The 19,601-nt window shown below is 42.2% G+C and overlaps 1 protein-coding gene and 4 gene segments (V, D, J or C); 3 read left to right on the top strand and 2 right to left on the bottom strand.

Annotated features, from left to right (window-relative positions):
* Positions 1-643: 643 nt before the first annotated feature.
* Positions 644-7,683, bottom strand: zgc:101744 (Receptor expression-enhancing protein 6-like). 2 transcript variants are annotated; one of them, XM_058091123.1, is made up of 6 exons: positions 7,539-7,683; positions 7,326-7,459; positions 5,031-5,124; positions 3,511-3,649; positions 1,829-2,019; positions 644-1,040 (listed from the first exon to the last, which is right to left on the bottom strand). In XM_058091123.1, exons 2-6 carry the CDS (start codon positions 7,438-7,440, stop codon positions 1,034-1,036), a joined length of 546 nt encoding a protein of 181 aa, XP_057947106.1. In that variant the 5' UTR covers positions 7,441-7,459; positions 7,539-7,683; the 3' UTR covers positions 644-1,033. The 2 variants fall into 2 exon arrangements, with proteins under 2 accessions (XP_057947106.1, XP_057947105.1); XM_058091122.1 differs by having other exon boundaries at positions 1,851-2,019.
* Positions 7,684-8,896: 1,213 nt separating this feature from the next.
* LOC131140577 (Ig kappa chain V region 3547-like) lies at positions 8,897-9,493 on the top strand. The segment is given in 2 exon segments: positions 8,897-9,047; positions 9,115-9,493. Coding segments are annotated over 2 exon segments (363 nt in total).
* A 4,834-nt stretch (positions 9,494-14,327) lies between these two features.
* LOC131140219 (Ig kappa chain V region 3547-like) lies at positions 14,328-14,846 on the top strand. The segment is given in 2 exon segments: positions 14,328-14,389; positions 14,457-14,846. Coding segments are annotated over 2 exon segments (363 nt in total).
* Positions 14,847-16,908: 2,062 nt separating this feature from the next.
* On the bottom strand, positions 16,909-18,973 carry LOC131140696 (Ig kappa-b4 chain C region-like). The segment is given in 3 exon segments: positions 16,909-17,341; positions 18,376-18,451; positions 18,941-18,973. Coding segments are annotated over 3 exon segments (438 nt in total).
* Positions 18,974-18,987: 14 nt separating this feature from the next.
* Positions 18,988-19,554, top strand: LOC131140253 (Ig kappa chain V region 3547-like). The segment is given in 2 exon segments: positions 18,988-19,051; positions 19,119-19,554. Coding segments are annotated over 2 exon segments (363 nt in total).
* The last annotated feature ends 47 nt before the right edge of the window (positions 19,555-19,601 follow it).

The following is a 19,601-nucleotide window of genomic DNA, read 5'->3' as shown; positions in this document are numbered from 1 at the left end:
GAGGGTGGGATTGAACTCGGGTCGTGACTGCAAGCATTAAATAAAAGCAAGTAATTATTTACATATTTTAAGTCTTAATTTGGGCATAGACCACCAACATATGCAAAGTGTTCAGTAAAGCCCCCGCCCCCTTTTAATTTTATTTTCCTGTCCTTGTATGTCCAGTCAGAGGTTCATTCTGGTCTAGGTTCTCATCTTTTCAGCTCTGCCGCTTCAAGGACTTGGATATCAAGCCCACAGCACAACACACGCTTTGTAATCTGCGTCTCATTTGTGTCTAATCAATAACCTGTTGTGTGGACCAAAAGCCAGGCAGGGAGTCATTTTGGAAAGACAAGGCGACGGCAGACGCCTCTTGCACACAGCAGACGTATGCGCATTGGTGCTGTTGTGTGTTTGTGTGTGTGTGGTCTCTGTCCACCATTTCCTCTGCAGTGTCCCTAACACAAAGGGCAGCCCATTCAGGGCCTCTCAAGCGTGAACAAAGCCAAACACAAATTAAAGTCTGGGCGGTTAGGCTGTCTGAATGACCATAAATGTGCTCTCAGGGTTGACGGGACGTGAAGGGTTTTCTTCCTGCTGCTTCAGTTAAAAAAACAAAAACCCACCACACCTTGGTTAAAAGTGAAATATGAAGTACCCCTGCGTTATCATGGTGCAGTTTATTGCATCTTCATTATGAGAAGATATACATTAAGACATTTTGGAAAGACCTTTGGCACACGAGGACTTTTTTTTCTTGCAAAGTTCATGATGTTCAGAAGAAAACAACGCCAACAGGCTGATGATGATGATGTGAGATGATGAAATGTTGACGTGTTTCCAGTCTGAAATGGCTCAGGACAGTGTGTACCGCACACATGATGACAGACTTCATTTGTGCCAGTCGTACCGACCATGGACATTCCCGTCCTTCAGTTCCACATCAGAAGACAAACAAAAACACACTCATTCACATACACACAAACACACACACACATACACACAACCTTCCCATGTTCATCACTGGTCCTTGCCATGGTTGAGGGCCCGATTAACAGCTGAAGACAAAGAGAAAAAAAAAACACTAAAATATTTGTCTTGCATATAACTAATTTAGAAATATCCAGTTTCTTGTAAAAGCAAAAAGCAAGCATCTTTATGACAACTATCTTCAAGGGTAAGCCATCTTGGGGTAATCTGTGTCCAGCTTGTAGAGCGGTATATCTTCACGAGCCACTGAAAAGGAGTCAAACACAAAGCTGGCATATCACCACCACGTTGGGTCTCAGTGGTGGCAGCACCATGATCTGGGGCTGCAAAGAGTGCTGTGGTTCATTGAGGAGGAGACGTGAATGCCAACATGTACTGTGCAACATGATGAGGAGCCCAAACACACCTTCAAGGGGATCAAGAGCCTTGCTGAGGAAGTCTCACCTGCACCTGTATTGAATACCTCTGGGGCATCCTCAAGCAAAAAGGAAGGAAGGTTGATGCCATCATGGATTACAGTAACAGCCTTCTCAATTCCACATCCAAGAAGATTAAGGCACTGCTAGATGGTGCTCACGCAAAATATTCCCACCAAGGACACGAGTCATTTTCAGTGGGTAATAAATCTAAACTGCTCAACAAGGTGAACACAGACTACTCTATAGTATACCCATGTTTACTGTATGCAGTCTATGTAGAAGAAAATGAGCTGTGTGAAAGGAGCTCTGAAAGTGAGTGTGGCTTTTGGGCGTTTGGAGGGGGTGGGGTGCATGTTGAGTCTTGCATGCAGGGTCGGTCAGGCTCCTGCGGTTGCTGCATGCTGGAGAGTACGGTATATAAATGTGGCGGTACTTGCATGTACACTGTCGGTATCTCACCCTCCTTTCTGACGCTCTCAGACACACTCGTGGCCTTGGCACTCAGGTCGCTCACCACGCTGTCCATGGCGGCCTGGTGCTTCAGAAAGAAGGGCCGGATGACGCGCTTGTACAAGATGTCAGAGCCGTTCCACGTCACCGGTGACATGCACCAGATGAGGAACATGCACTGAAGAGAGGGAGGAGGGGTACGGAGAAGCCTTCATAGTTAATGGCACTGATGAAGCATTTGGCAATCCTGTCCAGGCTCTATGTTCTAGAATGAGGGTGGACAAGTAACATTGTGGCCGGGGGACGAACAATTCCATGAAATCAACCTTGACACTAATGATTATTTGGCTTGTTAGTGTTCTTTGTTGCTAATGAACAATAGCTAATTAAACAGAGGCTCATGGGAGCTCAGTCACTTTATTGCAAATGTTGGATGAAACCACAACAAGTGGTCTCCACACAGGAAATAATGTACAAAAATCCACCCAATCATAGCCCTCAAGACCCATGTGACAACATTATATTTCATAATAAGCTACCGAGGATTGCAGGCACCTCAACGTGGGAACATAAAAACAGGCTCTAACTCGCCTCCTGAGTACATTTCTTTGTTTTACATTTCATTATTATTTATATAGGAGCAGAATGGTAGTAAGGTTATTGAAAGACAAAGTTGCCTTCAGCCTCAACTTTTATTGTGTTTTTGTTTTAGTCAGCATTAGTCCCTCATTTATTGTGGCTAATTGGTTCAACCGTGGAAAGTGGATTTCCACAAAGTGGAATTCGTAGTTATGGCATAGAATACCTGTTTACAATTCAACATTACTGTACTTGAGCCTTCTAGACATTAAAAATCACCCCTAGAGTCACCTTTACATTTGTATCATTCATTTTCTACTGCTTATCCTCACAAGAGTCGCAGGGGTGCTGGAGCCTATCCCAGCTGTCTTTGGGCAAGAGGCGGGGCCAGCCAATCACAGGGCACATATAGACAAACAACCATTCACACTCACATTCATACCTATGGACAATTTGGAGTGGCCAATTAACCTAGCATGTTTTTGGAACGGGGGAGGAAACCGGAGTACCCGGAGAAAACCCACGCATGCACGGGGAGAACATGCAAACTCCACATAGAGAGGCCGAGCAGGGAAACCAACCAGGTCTGTGTCGCCAAGAATAAAGTCAAATTTTCTAAAAAATGCATTTTTTTAAATGAACAATAAACATCAAACAGTCATTATTTATTTATTCCTTTGTGGCAAACCGCAATAGAGCACGGGTGCGATGTAGGAACTGTAAAGTAGCGCTATTAATTTGTTTTTAGCCATTTTTTTGAAACGCAGCGATTGTTCCTATAAGACATTATTATAATCTGAGGGAAAATGTGATTCAGAGATCACCCAGGTCTTCAGAAGGGATTGTGTTTAACCTTTGAGGTTTCAACATACTCTGCTTTGATCCTATTATTATGCTACTGCACTGTCAATTTCCGCTTGCACTCCCAATCTGACATTAGATGCAGTGTCCACAAGAGGGTGCTGTCGAAACACACAAGGATGTGAATGCATCATCATAAGACCGAGGTTTGACTTCTGAATAAATGAAAGACAAGGCCGACGGGTTCATAGTGATGACGTGTCAAGAATGAATCAATATATACACATACCTTTCCGGCATAGTAAAAGGGGAACCAGAAGAGGAAGATGTCAGAGAAGGCTTCAACAATGCTGAAGAGTCCATATACAACCCAGTAGGTGAGCCACTGCGTGTCGTCATCCTTCACCCTGCTCTCAATGGCTTTAATACTGTATGATCAGGACACACATCACAAGTCAACATTTGAAAACCAAAACAGAAAGAGCTGTGTCGATACGTCATCTCAACGCGTTGATGATTGACTGGCTGATGCCGACGTTACAGGAAAAGCTGAAGGGATGTTAAACAAATCATCCTGAGAGCTTATGAACATGTCAGACTAATTACACCATAATCCAGCCGCTGGTGATTAACCTCGGGGATGAGCAAAGTCATTAGGATTCGTGCCGACGTGGAGGCAAGCGGGGGTTACTGATCTCATTTCAAGGCCGTTCGTCATTCCCGCGGCAAATATTGCCGCCTGCTGTAGCAGGAAGCGCAACAAGAGTTACTTGTGATATTTAATCATTAGACAAAGGTCGCATTCCATCTCCATGTGCCCGTTCACTGGTTCCTCGTGCAGTCTTGGACGGGGGGGGAGGTCATAAAAAATGCCCCTCTAGTCTGTGGTGAAAGGTCAGTACATTTACACACCGTATTTCCTCATACATTGGGGCATTTATTCACTCAACTGAAGAGAGTACAAGGCAGCTAGGCTTATTTGTAAAAATGCATTTTTATGGTAAACTCCACCATAAATGCTCCCATTAGGGAGGACTATATTTGGAAATATTATTTCATGGCTCTTTCAATTCAGGGCTTTAATAAAGTTAAACGTTTTTAGATAATCATAAACAGGTTTGTATGCCATAAGTAGAAAAATATTCAATTTATTCATAATGAATGCTAGTTGTGGAGATTCGCTTATCTTGGTCGGGTCTGCAACCAATTAATCACCATACACGCTGGAGGACTGTAATATCGGTATAAAAATTATGTTCATTCATTCATTTTCTGCCGCTTATCCTCACAAGGGTCGCGGGGGTGCTGGAGCCTATCCCAGCTGTCTTTGGGCGAGAGGCGGGGTACACCCTGGACTGGTGGCCAGCCAATCACAGGGCACATATAGACAAACAACCATTCACACTCACATTCATACCTATGGACAATTTGGAGTGGCTAATTAACCTAGCATGTTTTTGGAATGTGGGAGGAAACCGGAGTACCCGGAGAAACCCATGCATGCACGGGGGAGAACATGCAAACTCCACACAGGCCGAAGCCGATGGCCGAGGGTGGGATTGAACTCAGATCTCCTGGCTGGGAGGTCTTCACACTAACCACTCGACCACCGTGCAGTCTAAAAATTATGTATTATGTATTTATTAATTTGGAAAGGTGACCGAAAATACGCGAGAACCACTGCCGTAGATGTAATTACAGCCAACCGTGACACGACCTGTACATGTGTTATTCTGTGGGGGAGGGGTCACTATTAGAGGAAATGTAATATGCAGTGTAGGTATGTCAATGTCTTGTCCTCATACGTACGAGAAATACGCTGGGTAGACGAAGCCGATGAGGTTGCACAGCAGCGAGGCTCCGTATCCGAACAGGAGATAGAGTGCGACAAAACCAAGAGCACCTGCGGGGAAGAAGCAGAGTGGTGATGAGAGCAGTCACACAGGAAGTGGTGGTGGTGGTGGTGGTGGTGGGGGGGCATGTTATTCAGGGACTTGACTAACACTTCCAGCAGTGAGCCACATTGATCTGTTTTATAGCAGGATGTCACAGGGCGGCTCAGCAGCAGGATTAGGAGGTGCACCAAGTAAAGTGCAAACACTGGCATACACAGACGGCCGTCGGAACGGAACAGGCACACAACACACTCCAAATGTCACTTTGTGTGCAAAATGTATGAGAGTTATGTTTGAACTTAAAGCCACCAACAAATTGACATAATGAAGCTGCTGCTCAATTGTAAATATTTGACAACCGCCTCTGGAGAAAGACACAAGAGCATGAGGCAGCCCGGAGGTGCTGAAACTTGCTTGAAGGCCAGAATGCCTCATAATGTTGCCTGCATGACCATGAATTTCACTGAGTGCTATCTATGTAAAAGGCAGGCTTGACAACACTTCGCCTCATACGACACCATTGCTAACCAGAAAAACTGGTTCAGCTGCAGGACCCCAAAGAGATCAGATGATGTTCCGTAAGGTAAAGCTTTGCATATAGAAAGCAGAAGCTGATGGCTTTTTTTCATTCATAAAGAGCAAAACTTTGATGTATTCATACAGTAACATTATTGGCCTTGAGCGGAGTCACATGCATGCATGGCGTCCAAAGTATCAAAAGGCTGTGGCCCTGCATGCCGGAGGACATTTCTGGAAGCTCAGTAGAGGTGACGTAATTGGAACTGCTGCCAGTTTCAGGATAACAGTATTTGCATACAAGGTGCATTGCAGTTTGCAGGTGTTCTACAGTGGAACCGAGGGTACCAACATCAACGTTTTTCACTTTCACAGCATAATCCATCAACAACAATCTGCTGCAACGACTATATATGCATGCCAGACCAGCAGTTGGCTGTCGAAACACCACACACATGCATGCAAGAAAGCAGGTTCACGCTGTGAATTTGTTATCAGCACCTTGGCATGCTAGTTCCATAGAACAATGGCATGAATGGAGTCAGCCCTCTTTCCAGTCATACAGTATCATTTCTAGTTTTTCATTCTACTTTTCTTGTTCTTGTAGACGCAACCTTGTGTACCAGCTCATCTCATGACACCCCTTCTGACAGATCTCAAATGAGAGTACAACCCATTTGATTCCTTGATATCTTCCAATGAACTTGGATATACTTTAGAGTAGTCCGTGTACAGCAGTATAGATTAACTATCCACTGAAAATGACTCAACACATAGCCAGTATTAAGCCTACAGTGAATATGGTGTTGGTATTGTCCTCGTCTGAGGCTGCATGAGTGCTTCTGGCACTGGGGAATCTATGGTTCATCAAAGGGAAACACTAAAATCAAAACACTACAAATCTGTGTCAAGCCATTTCACTTCAAGTGGGTCTGAAAGGAGGTCACCCGAACTGACAAACTTCCAGGGCAAAATGTTGCCAACGAAGTGTCGGGTGTGTATGACCTTTACTGTGTAAACAATATTTTATCCTATTAATCCTATTAATGCTGTCTATCTGCATGCTGCGTTGGATAATATTTCGGGGCTGTGTAAAAATACTCCCGGGACCAGCTGGCTGTGGGCTGTGGCCTGGGTTATTAATGGGGGTTCAATGTGCAGAAAATAAGTCGAGTACATGTATAGATGTCCTCATACATGTACATGCTTACAAGTCCTCCCTCAGAAATGTGTTTGCTTACAAATGGCCCTTTAGCTTGGAATATGTGGCTTACATTTGTGGGTTATTGGATCGTGGCACGTTTCCCGTTACATTTGCTTTATAGTGTATAGTCCTTTATTGCCACGCGTTTGCTCCTGAGTGGCCACCGTATGAAACTGATGATTTGTTTTCAGAGGACTGCTGGGGGTAAAACAAAAAAATGTTTTAGGTTAACATTGCATCAACTTCCTTGTCATGAAGAGAGAACTGATTAATAGTGTAGTTAGACAGACGGGATGTGAAAGAGGGCAGAATATTCCAGAATATCAATATCAAACTACCGTGATGTCATCACTACCAACTAATTACCCTCGAGGCTCGCTGACTTATGCTAGCTAACGTCCGGTAAACAACGGACAGTGTATGTATTTTTTAAATGTTAACATCAGAAGTCGGCCAGCAAGGTGGGTAACACCGAGATTAGTAACGTACCCAAAGTGATATATTCTCTCTTCAGTCCCGTTTTTTGTTCCAGCTTCGCCAGCTGGTCAGTGACAAAGTTCCTCTCATGGAGCAGAGCCACAAAACGCTCCTTGAAATGACTCATTCTGGGGTTCTTCTTGAGCCTAAAAGTGACACACAAAAAACGAAAGTGTGACAAAAACACAAACTTTGCAAACGCGCATAAGTGGTCGTTTTACTGACCTTTATTAGCTATTAACCCACAAAAAAGTAGATCCCCTGGGAAGGGAGCAGAAGCAGCAGAGGATCGTTTTGCCAGCAGGAGGGAGGACTCATAATAACGTGTGGCCAATCAAGGCACTGTGACGGAGAAGGAGGAGCTTCTGTGACGCCTGTTGGCCAATCAAAGACGAGAGTAACGTTCACAGCGGCAGGTGAAAAAAAGAAACGGTTCATGAGCTTCTCAATAGTGCCAATAATTTACTCGGCTCTTATAGCTCGGATCACTAAAAAGAGTCGGCTCCTTAAATTGTTTTTTGTTGTTGTTTAAAGGAACATGGTTAAAAGGAACCGCGTTAAAAGGAACTTACTTATGTCCAAAACATACCGTTCATGCATATGGTTCCCGAAATGAAAGTGCTTCATACTTTTAATGGGAATTCTGGCTTTTTAAAAAGAGCCGGTTCTTTTGGCTTGGCTAACAAAGTGGCTTCTGAGATTCTTTTTATTACTGCAAGAATTGCTCAATACTTAAATTTAATCTAAATTGCTAATATGGAGAACACATGTTCCTTGCTTGGTTCGAGAAGTGCTGCATAACAGTGAGAGGACCGCTGCTTTTTGTCACTTAATTAGCTTTATTACCAAAAATAAAATAGAGTAAAATGTATTACCAATGTGTAAAACACGGTTTATGTATGGTTAATCGTTTTTGAAAACATAATCAACGAAGTTGTGGTGAACGTGAATTACCAATAGAGGGCGCTCTCGTAGGCCCTTTGTGGCCAACTCTGCAGCGACAGAAGGCGCAGTAAACAAAAGCCTATTTCTCATCCATTTCACAGGTGTGACATGTCAAGATGCTTTTTAGTCAGCATGATTACAGGTATGACAGGCCACAATAAAAGGCCCTTACAACATGAAATAGAATTGCTTTGATTTTTTCAAACATGCATACAAATGCATAGATGAGTGCACACATCACACATCATATCATCACATCTGAAAAGGAGTAGAAAGGAGCAGATCTTCCTTAATCCTACCCCTTCTTCGTTCACATCAATCATTAATACTTTTTATTACTTCCTGCCTTCAACAGGCCCCATGTTCAACATTTTTCTGTTGCAAAAATTGCCATATTACCAAAAATAATGTAAGGTTATGTATTAAATGAATTACCAATGTATAAATAATACGGTTCATGCATGGGTCGTGCTTCTTGAACTTCTTGTTTTGCTAAAAGAAGTTATGGTGAAAGTAGATTGCCTGTGGAAGGCGCTCTTACCAGCCCTTTGTTGCCACCTCTGCAGAGTCAGAAGTTTCCATGTGATGGATCAGCAACAGGAAGAGGTTCTGGCTCTCACTTTCACAAAGACAGGTGCCTTCGCAGCTCATTTGCATGAGCGGTCTGCTTGGCCGCACCATCACGTCTTCATAAGCCTGGACTCTTTTCACACACTGGGCTGGAAAAGTGCATCAGGATGTGGCCTGCACCAGTGCTTCTGCTCGTCCAGGCGGCTCTGCTGATTCAAGGTGAGACAAAGACTCTTTCAAGTGCTCCCTAAAGGAAAAGCATCTCATCATCAACGTCTCCTTTCAGGATCTTCCGCCAATGATTTTCTGACCCAGACAGACAAAGTCAAGTCTGTCACTCTTGGTGGGACGGTGACCATCGGCGCCACAGGGAGTTCAAACATTGGTGATAATCTCAGTTGGTACCAAGTGAAACCTGGACAGCCTCCCAAACCTCTGATCTACTGGGCATCATCCCGCTCCTCTGGAACACCATCTCGATTCAGTGGCACACAATCTGGCTCTGACTACACTCTGACTATCAGTGGTGTTCAGGCAGAAGATGTCGCTGATTACTACTGTCTTGGCTATCATGGCAGTGGAAGGTATACACGGTGATTGAGAGCCGTACAAAAACCTCCTTTGGTTTGAGTGAAGTGAAAGTGGAGAATGAGGATGACTGGTCCACTGAACAAAGATCACCAAGCAGAACCACCACCAATCTGTACAGTCCAACACACTGACAACTTCACTTTTATTCGGGGTTCATGTCAAGGATTCATCCTTTCTTCAATAAAAGTGTCCTTCTGTCTGTGGAGCTCAGCCAGGCGTGTCCACAGTGCGGCGCAGGGCCCGTTTGCAATTGTTGAGATTGCCTGGAAGAAAAAGTTGAAATCAGAGAAAATGATGTCATACCAATACTATTAAGTGTCTTCAATAACACCAAGTTGAGCTACTTCTCACTGTCGCTAATGGGGGTTGTAATGCACATGCTAATTCAAAATGTGGGCAAAACACTTTAAAAGGTGCAATCCAACCTACCTCATTGTTCCTATTGTTCTTTCCATCTGACTCAAACAGCTGCATCCGACTTAATGTTCAAACAGAAGCTGCAGTAATTCCACATTTGATCAAAGTTACTCACCATTTGTCAGATCAAAACATGCAGATGTTTGGACTTGTCTACTTCTTTAATCACAGAGAGGTTCTATTTACACCAACTTCATAACACATGTCATATAGTACAAGACACACACAACACAAGTGATGTGTTGTTTTCTAATTTGCTAAAAAAAAATAAAACAGCTAAAGTAGTTACAAGCTTTCAAAATGGAGACAAACATCAACTTACAAATTATCGACCAGTTTCCTTATTACAACAATTTTCTAAAATTATGGAGCAGCTATTCAATAACAGGTTGGACAAATGTTTTAGTAAGAATGAATTACTCGCAGATAGTCAATATGGAGACAGAGCTAACATTTCAACCTCCATGGCACTGATCAAAATTATGGAGGAAATAACTAACACTATAGACCACAGAAAGTGAGCAGCTGCAGTATTTATGGTTCTTAGAAAAGCCTTTACAATACAATTAATCACAGCATCCTACCTCCAAAATTAGAAGGGTTTGGATGCAAGATGCACAGCTCTTTTGTAGTCACTTTCAGTGACACACGTTGATTCAATTGTTTTTTGTTGGCTCTGATATTCTTTTCATTTATTTTTTTTTAATTCTTGTGGCTTTTATGAATATTTTTCATGTTTAGTTTCCAGATGGCGGCGCAGCAAGGTTTCAGAGCTTCATTAGACAGCACCTCGGAGCACGACAGGCAGACAGGTTGAACGTTGGCCTCTGCTTTTTCAATTTTTCTTTTTACACCCGTAATCCGCCGCTCCATTTTTCCCGCCACTAGATACTACGTGCTCCTCCGTTAATGACCCCCTGGCATGATGACCAGAGAGCTACGTTCCGATCATAAACTGTATAAGGTTCCTAAAATATTGTGACAGGTCAATAACAGTCAATAGGTTATTACTTAGGCTTATACATATTTTTTTTAAACTCATGCAATAAATATTTTACAATAAAAACAATTTAAAAAATAATATTTGCAAAAATTAATCATATTTATATGATTAAAAATATGCCCACCTCATGCCCACCTCATGCCCACCTTCAGTACCCCCACGGCCCACCAGGGGGTCGCAGCCCACACTTTGGAAATCACTGCACTAGAGCAAATAAATGAAATAAATGATCTTTGAACCAAAGTAAATCTAAAATAACGCTATTTGGTAAGAGCAGACAGGACATGTACGAGCAAATACAAATAGACAAAGTGGACATTGAAAGGGGATCATAGAAGATGAAAAATGAGCTGGAAATCTCCCATGAAAAATAGACAGCACTCCAAAAAATAATTCAGAGTATCTTTTGACACCACTTGATTTAATACATAAATGCAATGTAAAAAATGTAATTAATTGATTTAGATAAACTTTCCAAGTTGCTAACTTTATTTTTTTAAGTTATGTTCAAATAATAATGTTGGCTATTACATGAACTTATTTAGCATGTCATATACACTCAAATTTTATTGTTGGTAAGCTTAAAACAAAATTCAAGTTGCCATGACTTAATAAAATTAGCTTGGTAACATCATTTTTCTCAACATTTTAAGTTCCATCTCCTACAAGACAAGACAGTGCAGGAGACTGAAACAACATTTCATGGTGAGTAAAATGTATTTCTAATTGTTCTACTGAAGTGATGGCTTTAAATTAGTCACAGTAGACTTTCATTGAGATAAGTAAAACTTAGCTTGTTTAAACATGTGACTGCTAGCTTGTATAGCACTGTAACCAAATGTTAGTTGTATTCTTCCCCTGAGCTAGTTTAGCCGTGTAACTGCGACCTACAGCAACTGTTACCCAAGTGCCACAGCCACATTTTTTCCGGAAAAAAAATATATTTTGTTCATTCACATGTGCAGCTGGACTTTCCCCCAAATGGTGATCTGATGTTCTGAGAGGAATCAAAGTAGTAAGTACATTCTTTATCTTGTCTACCTGTTTAAATCTGGAGGTGGAAATGTATCATCATGTAAATGCAATGATGTAATCTTAAATTACTTTAATCAGATTTACATTTGTTAAATGTGTCATTGTTTTGAAATATGGGTTGTGAGTGCAAACTTTGTAGATTTGAAACTTCTACACAAACTGGGTTGCTAAGACACTACAGGTTGCGTCATGGCCATGGTGGGGAACGTCTGCCATGCATTCACCGGCACTGTTTTTGTTCATTTAAAACATGGGGTAGCCTGAGATCCCATTTATCAAGAAATCACTCCCGTGAAGCTCAGCAAGGTGTCAGGTCAGAAACTCTTTCCTTCACTTGCCAGCTTTCATTCTTTTGCAGTTTGTCTCTTGCCATAACATTGGACGAGTTGTCTTTTGCTGTTATATATCTATGAAGACTTTGTATGTGGTTATTTTGAGCTGCTCACACAAACATACATAAGATTTACAAACTTTTGTCACAGAGGAGCAGTTGAAATGTAAGATTGTTTTCTTACTTTCTTTTTGCAACGCTCGCGTTCAAAATAAAAATATGCAGCTAATTGCACAAAAGCAGTGGTTGAACTGTCTTTCTTGAAAGTACAAAAAATACCAAAAAGAAAAAATGAAGTATATACATATATATACATATATATATATATATATATATATATATATATATATATATATATATATATATATATATATATATATATATATATATATATATATATATATATATATATATATATATATATATATATATATATATATATATATATATATTAAGTTACTGCTACTTAAAAAGCTGTGTGCATTGTTATTATAATTAAGTAGACAACGAATTAAACTACTTTGAATAAAATGATGAAGTCAGTTGACTCAACATACTTTTTTGAGTTACGAACTTAAAAACTTGTCCCTATGACAACAATTATTAAGTAAGCATTACTTAAAATAAGCTTTGAGTGAAGAGGAAAAGCTATTTTGTGCAATGCAATATTGTTTGTTGGTTCAAAGCAATTTCAAATTAAGTTGTCATAACTAAGAAAGACGAATGGAAACTGTTGCGTTGATTTTTTTTGTTGAGGCTAAACATTTTTTTTTTGAGTGTATGGTTATTCAATATCGAATAAAAATCTTGATAAAAATCACTCCATACTCTTTTCTGCTCTCTGGTTCAACCGTATCCCATGATGTAAATAGACAAAGATAAGTACATGAGGGGTACAAGACTTAAAAAATAGCCTCCTGGCTAACAATGAGCTGTAATAGTTCAACTACAAACTACATTACAACTACATTACAACTACATTACAACTACATTACAGTAATTGCCTATGACAAAATACATGTCAACTTTATAGAGCGAATGATGACACAATAAAGGAAATATTGCATTATTATGATATATTGTTATATATTATGTTATATTCACTATTATTATAGAATACCAAAAGGGTGGTTTATTTGGTCTATAATATCATTTGATATTTGTGGAACAATAAACATTTCAAAAAGCACCTGCATTGTTTTGTGACACGGTTCAGTTTGTTTGTCAGTTTGTCCAGTCATATTTTTTCATTCTAACTTGTACGGTCAATAGAAACCTCGAGACCATGTTTTTTGTCATGATTTCCTAAACTTCATTTTAATCATACAAATCATTTGTTTAGGTATACGCAAACAAAAATCTAACGCTTCAGGAGTGAAAAGAAAAGGGGGGCTGCTGAGCCGGGTGGTTCCCATGCTGTACGACTGGCACGGCAAAACTGGTCCTGCAGGTGTTGACCGGGAGCTGTCCCTTTCCCTCTCCTGGACACAGTCTATCATCAAAAGAGCCGGTGGTGTTGTGACCATGCAGGTTTCTGGCTCCTGGCTATATCACGTATATCACGGCCTTCACCGTACCAAGTGCCCCGAGACAATCATGTGATAGACGTGGCATGATGCTGTTCACTGGACTAACAATGCTGGCCTTTTTTGGGCCTTTATAGGCTTTCAAAACCTTCATCCACAAATTATGCAGACACCCATTTAGTATTGCGTACATGTGTATTTTGCTCCACTTTCGCAGAGACCATCCCATGTGCAGTGAACCATGACATGACAACTCATTGTTATCTCAACTACCCGAGCACTAAGTCAACAATAAATCCACAAGGTACAATTACAACCCCCCTACAAGGACAAATATGCATACATTTCTACCTCACACTTTCTACTGACTGTCACTACACATTGTACAATTTGGAGATGGATGTCTTCAAACGCCCTAACACAAACGTCAAGAGTTTCCATGTGATGGATCAGAAACAGGAAGAGGTTCTGCCCATGCCTCCCTCTCACTTTCACAAAGACAGGTGTGCTCGCAGCTCATTTGCATAAGCGGTCCGCTTGGCCGCACAGCCACGTCTTCATAAGTCTGGACTCTTTTCACACACTGGGCTGGAAAAGTGCATCAGGATGTGGCCTGCACCAGTGCTTCTGCTCGTCCAGGCGGCTCTGCTGATTCAAGGTGAGACAAAGACTCTTTCAAGTGCTCCCTAAAGGAAAAGCATCTCATCATCAACGTCTCCTTTCAGGATCTTCCGCCAATGATTTTCTGACCCAGACAGACAAAGTCAAGTCTGTCACTCTTGGTGGGACGGTGACCATCGGCGCCACAGGGAGTTCAAACATTGGTGCTGATCTCAGTTGGTACCAAGTGAAACCTGGACAGCCTCCCAAACTTCTGATCTACCGGGCATCATCCCGCTCCTCTGGAACACCATCTCGATTCAGTGGCACACAATCTGGCTCTGACTACACTCTGACTATCAGTGGTGTTCAGGCAGAAGATGTCGCTGATTACTACTGTCTTGGCTATCATGGCAGTGGAAGGTATACACGGTGATTGAGAGCCGTACAAAAACCTCCTTTGGTTTGAGTGAAGTGAAAGTGGAGAATGAGGATGACTGGTCCACTGAACAAAGATCACCAAGCAGAACCACCACCAATCTGTACAGTCCAACACACTGACAACTTCACTTTTATTCGGGGTTCATGTAAAGGATTCAATGACGATTAGTTGCAGCAAGACGGAGTATATGTGTGAGAATGAGAGCAACCCAAGTGGAAGAGTGCGGTTACAGGGAGAAGAGATACAAAAGGTGGAGAATTTCAAGTACTTGGGATCAACAGTTCAGAACAATGGAGATTGTGAAAAGGAGGTGAAGAAGCGTGTGCAGGCAGGATGGAACGGGTAGAGAAAAGTGTCAGGCGTGATGTGTGATAGGAGAGTTTCAGCTAAAATGAAAGGAAAGGTATACAAACTGTGGTGAGACCAATCATGTTGTTTGGTCTAGAGACAAGAAGCAGAACTGGAGGTAGCAGAGATGAGGATGCTGAGGTTCTCATTGGGAGTGACCAGGATGGATAGGATCAGGAAGGAGTACATCAGAGGGACATTACATGTTAGAGGCCTTGGAGATAAAGTCCTTTCGGCCAGACTGAGATGGTTGGGACATGTCCAGAGGAGAGCGAGTGAATATATTGGTAGAAGGATGCTGCCAGGTAGGAGGCGTAGAGGGAGACCAAAGAGGAGGTTTATGGATGTAGTGAAGGAGGACATGAGGGTAGTTGGTGGGAGAGAGACAGATGCAGAAGATGGAATGAATGAATGTCCAGGAAGGTTATCAAGTATAATTTGACATCTCCATCAAGAAATAAAAATGTCCTTGACAATTTGTTTGTAATACAGCACATTTGACATGCACTGATAACAATAACATCTCGCCACTGGGGGACGAATAAAGCTATATCAAATTGAATCTAATCTAATCTACTCATTTCATTTTATTTTAGCACAGGGGTTTTTCGAATTTTAACACAGTGAAACTCGGGTTCAGATATACAGGTGTCCCTCGTTTATTGCCGTTAATTGGTTATAGACCCGTCAGCACAAGTCAGCAGACATAATACCTCATGCCTAGATCGGCATGATCCAATGAACCAATTTTAGCCATGAATCATTACACAGCATGCCAGAGGCCTGGCACACAATGAAGCATATAAGATGGGAAAACATTGAAAATACTTGGTTCACTGTGGTATACTTGAACCTTTGTGAGCAACCTCTAAATATTGGTTCATGTTCCGAAAATTTTGCCAACACTTTTTTTAATTCATCCTTGAAAAATAAGGACCACATACCACATAGTCACCTTTCCACTCCTTCATTCATTCATTCATTCATTCATTTTCTATCCCACTTATCCTCACAAGGGTCGCAGGGGTGCTGGAGCCTATTCCAGCTGTCTTCGGATGAGAGGCATTTTATTTGGCGATATCATGTCAATAAATTAGAAAAGGATGAGAAAGTCAACTGATTTCAGAAGTTTCATTCAGACTAAGAGAGCAATGAAAAGCTTCAAGGAAGTTTTGCAGTTCATTAGCTGATGAGAGCTTGAACCAGTAGTTTACAACAGTCAACCTTTTGGCCATTTTTCCACATTTTATGATACTGAAAACGATGAAGAAATGTCACTCTGTGTGTCAATCTGTAGAATAGAAGAGCTCCACTTTTTCAAATAAATGATCTTTTCAAAGATATTGTACTTTATTGACATACACCTGTACTTTACCCTTTAAACATAACTGAAGTTAGCTTAGCGGGTTTGCTTTTCTTTATGTTTCTTAAGCTGTTGGCGACTGAAGACCGCATGGGCGGCCCACCTCACACTTTGAAAATGAGCATGTATCATTTGGTTTGATATTTTTGGACCCCTTTCTGACTTTTGTGATTTGTAATGTTATATTTTACACATTTTTATCATTTTTTTCAACTGAATGTTGAGGACAATTTTGAAAGTATTTTGAGATGAGCTTCAAATGTCAAGTAATGTATGATGAAATATATTATTATGCATTCATATGAGTGCAAACTAGAGTTGGATGAGATTCTAATCCTCATGGTGAGGTGTGAGCGGGTCGTACTTGAGAAAGCAGATTTGCTTCCTGGAGAAAAAGACGCTGACTCGTCATGATAGTCCACATTTTATTGAACAATGCTTAAATGTTCTCCACCAAGTTCTCCAGCATCAAACAGGAAGAAACAGGAAACAGAAGCGCAATCAAAACAACAATCGACGTCGCAGGTTCTACTCCGAGCAGCGGCCCGGGTCCGTCAGGGTCTGGGTGACGGGGTTCTGCCCCTGCATGGTGGCCTCGCAGACCACCGAGCCGGCCGTGCTCCACCGGTCGGCGGTGAGGCTCAGGGTGCTGGTCCAGCTGTAGCGGCCGCCGCTAGTGGCCTCCTCCGAGCTGTGTGACACCCCCGAGGTGCTGCTGCTGCCCCCCACCTTCCAGCCCAGTTTCCAGTCCGGGGGGAAGCCTCCGCTGGCCACGCACACCGCCGTGGCACTGCCAGTCTGCAGCTGCTCCTTGGAGGGGGGGAAGATGGTCAGCGTGGGGGGCCGCACCTCACCCGCTGTGTTGGTGGGGGGGGGGGGGGGGGGCAGAAGGGTGTGGACATGTTAACATAGACACTTTCAATGTCATATAGCTCATGTTTTAGACCTGTCAATCAACATGACAACACCTCCTGCAACACAAGTAAGGAAACACTTAAATCACTCGAGTCATCGTTTTACAACATGGGTGGGGTCAAATATGGTCAGGATTTGACAAGTAATTCTCAAAAGGAACTAAACGCACCCCAAAAAGAATCATGCAAAAGCTTATGAGACGCAATATTTAACATTTTCTGCAGCACCCAAAAAATATGGACAATTTTCTTTTAATGGCGGCCATATTTTTTTTACCAAACAAGTGCTTGTCAGTCCCCTATGCGTACCAAATTTAGCAGTGATTCAACTAAGCACCCCAACGTTACAGTGGGTGTTTTGTTGATCTGTGTGAGACATTTTAAGTCAATCCTCCTAATGGGGATTCTTAACAGCACCACCTTGAGGTGTATTTGGTTGAAAAATAATAGCACCAGCAACACAGTAGGGGTGCATGTCTTGACACATTTTCACCCTTTTGTGTGAAGCCGTACCTGAGCAGAAGCGATGTGGCTTGGGGACCTCAGTTTATTCTTTCTTTTGAAAATACAATTACTAAAAAAATGAGGAAGACAAAAAAGCAAAAAAAAAATCTAACAACACAAAGCTTACATGCTGGCTGTTTTCTTCTTTATATCGACTGTATGTATAACATAGTTGGACACACATATTATTTTAAAATTACTGATTTATGTTATTATTTTATAGTTTTTCGGCTTTAAAAACATTAAAACACAGATAGTGAAAAAAATATCAATATTTGCTGAGACATGTAGAAGGACTAGGATTAAATGCCCTCTGCTTCTTCCTACTTCGGACGTGTTGAGCACTTACTTTATGTAACTTTGTCCAGCATGTCAGAAACCAATCAAATCATGAGCATTACTGTTACAATAACAACATAACAAGGAAGTTGACAACAACACTTGGCTGAAAAATAAAAGTGTCTGGTACTCACAGCCGATGACGACTTTGGTCCCTCCACCGAAACTCCACCACAGTGATGCAAGGTCGTGAGGTGGTCGTACAAAAACCTGGCCGTACCAGAGAGATCATTTTCTTGAGAGGAGGCTTTGCGTCACAGCTGACTGACCTTGCTTTATGCTCCAGTTCCAAAATATGCAACGCTTCAAAAAGTTCAAGAAACATAAGAATGGCAGGTGACACCGTGATGTGGTGCTTTTTGTAGCAGAAATTCTACTATTGAAACCATTCAGTAAGTGCTTCAGCCTGGGAGGTCCAAAGTGCCGGCCGCAGCTCTCGCAGGTGTATTTCATTGGCTGAACCTCTCTGACGAGAACCAACTACAAAGAACAATAAGGAATAAAGAACTTTTGAAGCCCCAAGCAGTAAAGGTTGAAAGTGCAGAGTCAGAAGGAGCAGACAGATGTGCGACACAAACGTCAAGAGTTTCCATGTGATGGATCAGAAACAGGAAGAGGTTCTGCCCATGCCTCCCTCTCACTTTCACAAAGACAGGTGCGCTCGCAGCTTATTTGCATGAGCGGTCCGCTTGGCTGCACCATCACGTCTTCATAAGCCTGGACTCTTTTCATACACTGGGCTGGAAAAGTGCATCAGGATGTGGCCTGCACCAGTGCTTCTGCTCGTCCAGGCGGCTCTGCTGATTCAAGGTGAGACAAAGACTCTTTCAAGTGCTCCCTAAAGGAAAAGCATCTCATCATCAACGTCTCCTTTCAGGATCTTCCGCCAATGATTTTCTGACCCAGACAGACAAAGTCAAGTCTGTCACTCTTGGTGGGACGGTGACCATCGGCGCCACAGGGAGTTCAAACATTGGTGCTGATCTCAGTTGGTACCAAGTGAAACCTGGACAGCCTCCCAAACCTCTGATCTACCGGGCATCATCCCGCTCCTCTGGAACACCATCTCGATTCAGTGGCACACAATCTGGCTCTGACTACACTCTGACTATCAGTGGTGTTCAGGCAGAAGATGTCGCTGATTACTACTGTCTTGGCGATCATGGCAGTGGAAGGTATACACGGTGATTGAGAGCCGTACAAAAACCTCCTTTGGTTTGAGTGAAGTGAAAGTGGAGAATGAGGATGACTGGTCCACTGAACAAAGATCACCAAGCAGAACCACCACCAATCTGTACAGTCCAACACACTGACGACACCCTTGAATTTTCAAACTGTCAGCCTCTGTCTGTGCACAGTC

Source organism: Doryrhamphus excisus, chromosome 13 (assembly GCF_030265055.1).
Source record: "Doryrhamphus excisus isolate RoL2022-K1 chromosome 13, RoL_Dexc_1.0, whole genome shotgun sequence".
NCBI lineage: Eukaryota > Metazoa > Chordata > Actinopteri > Syngnathiformes > Syngnathidae > Doryrhamphus > Doryrhamphus excisus.
The sequence above is the reverse complement of the archived record's forward strand: the minus strand, read 5'-3'. Positions and strand labels throughout refer to the sequence as shown.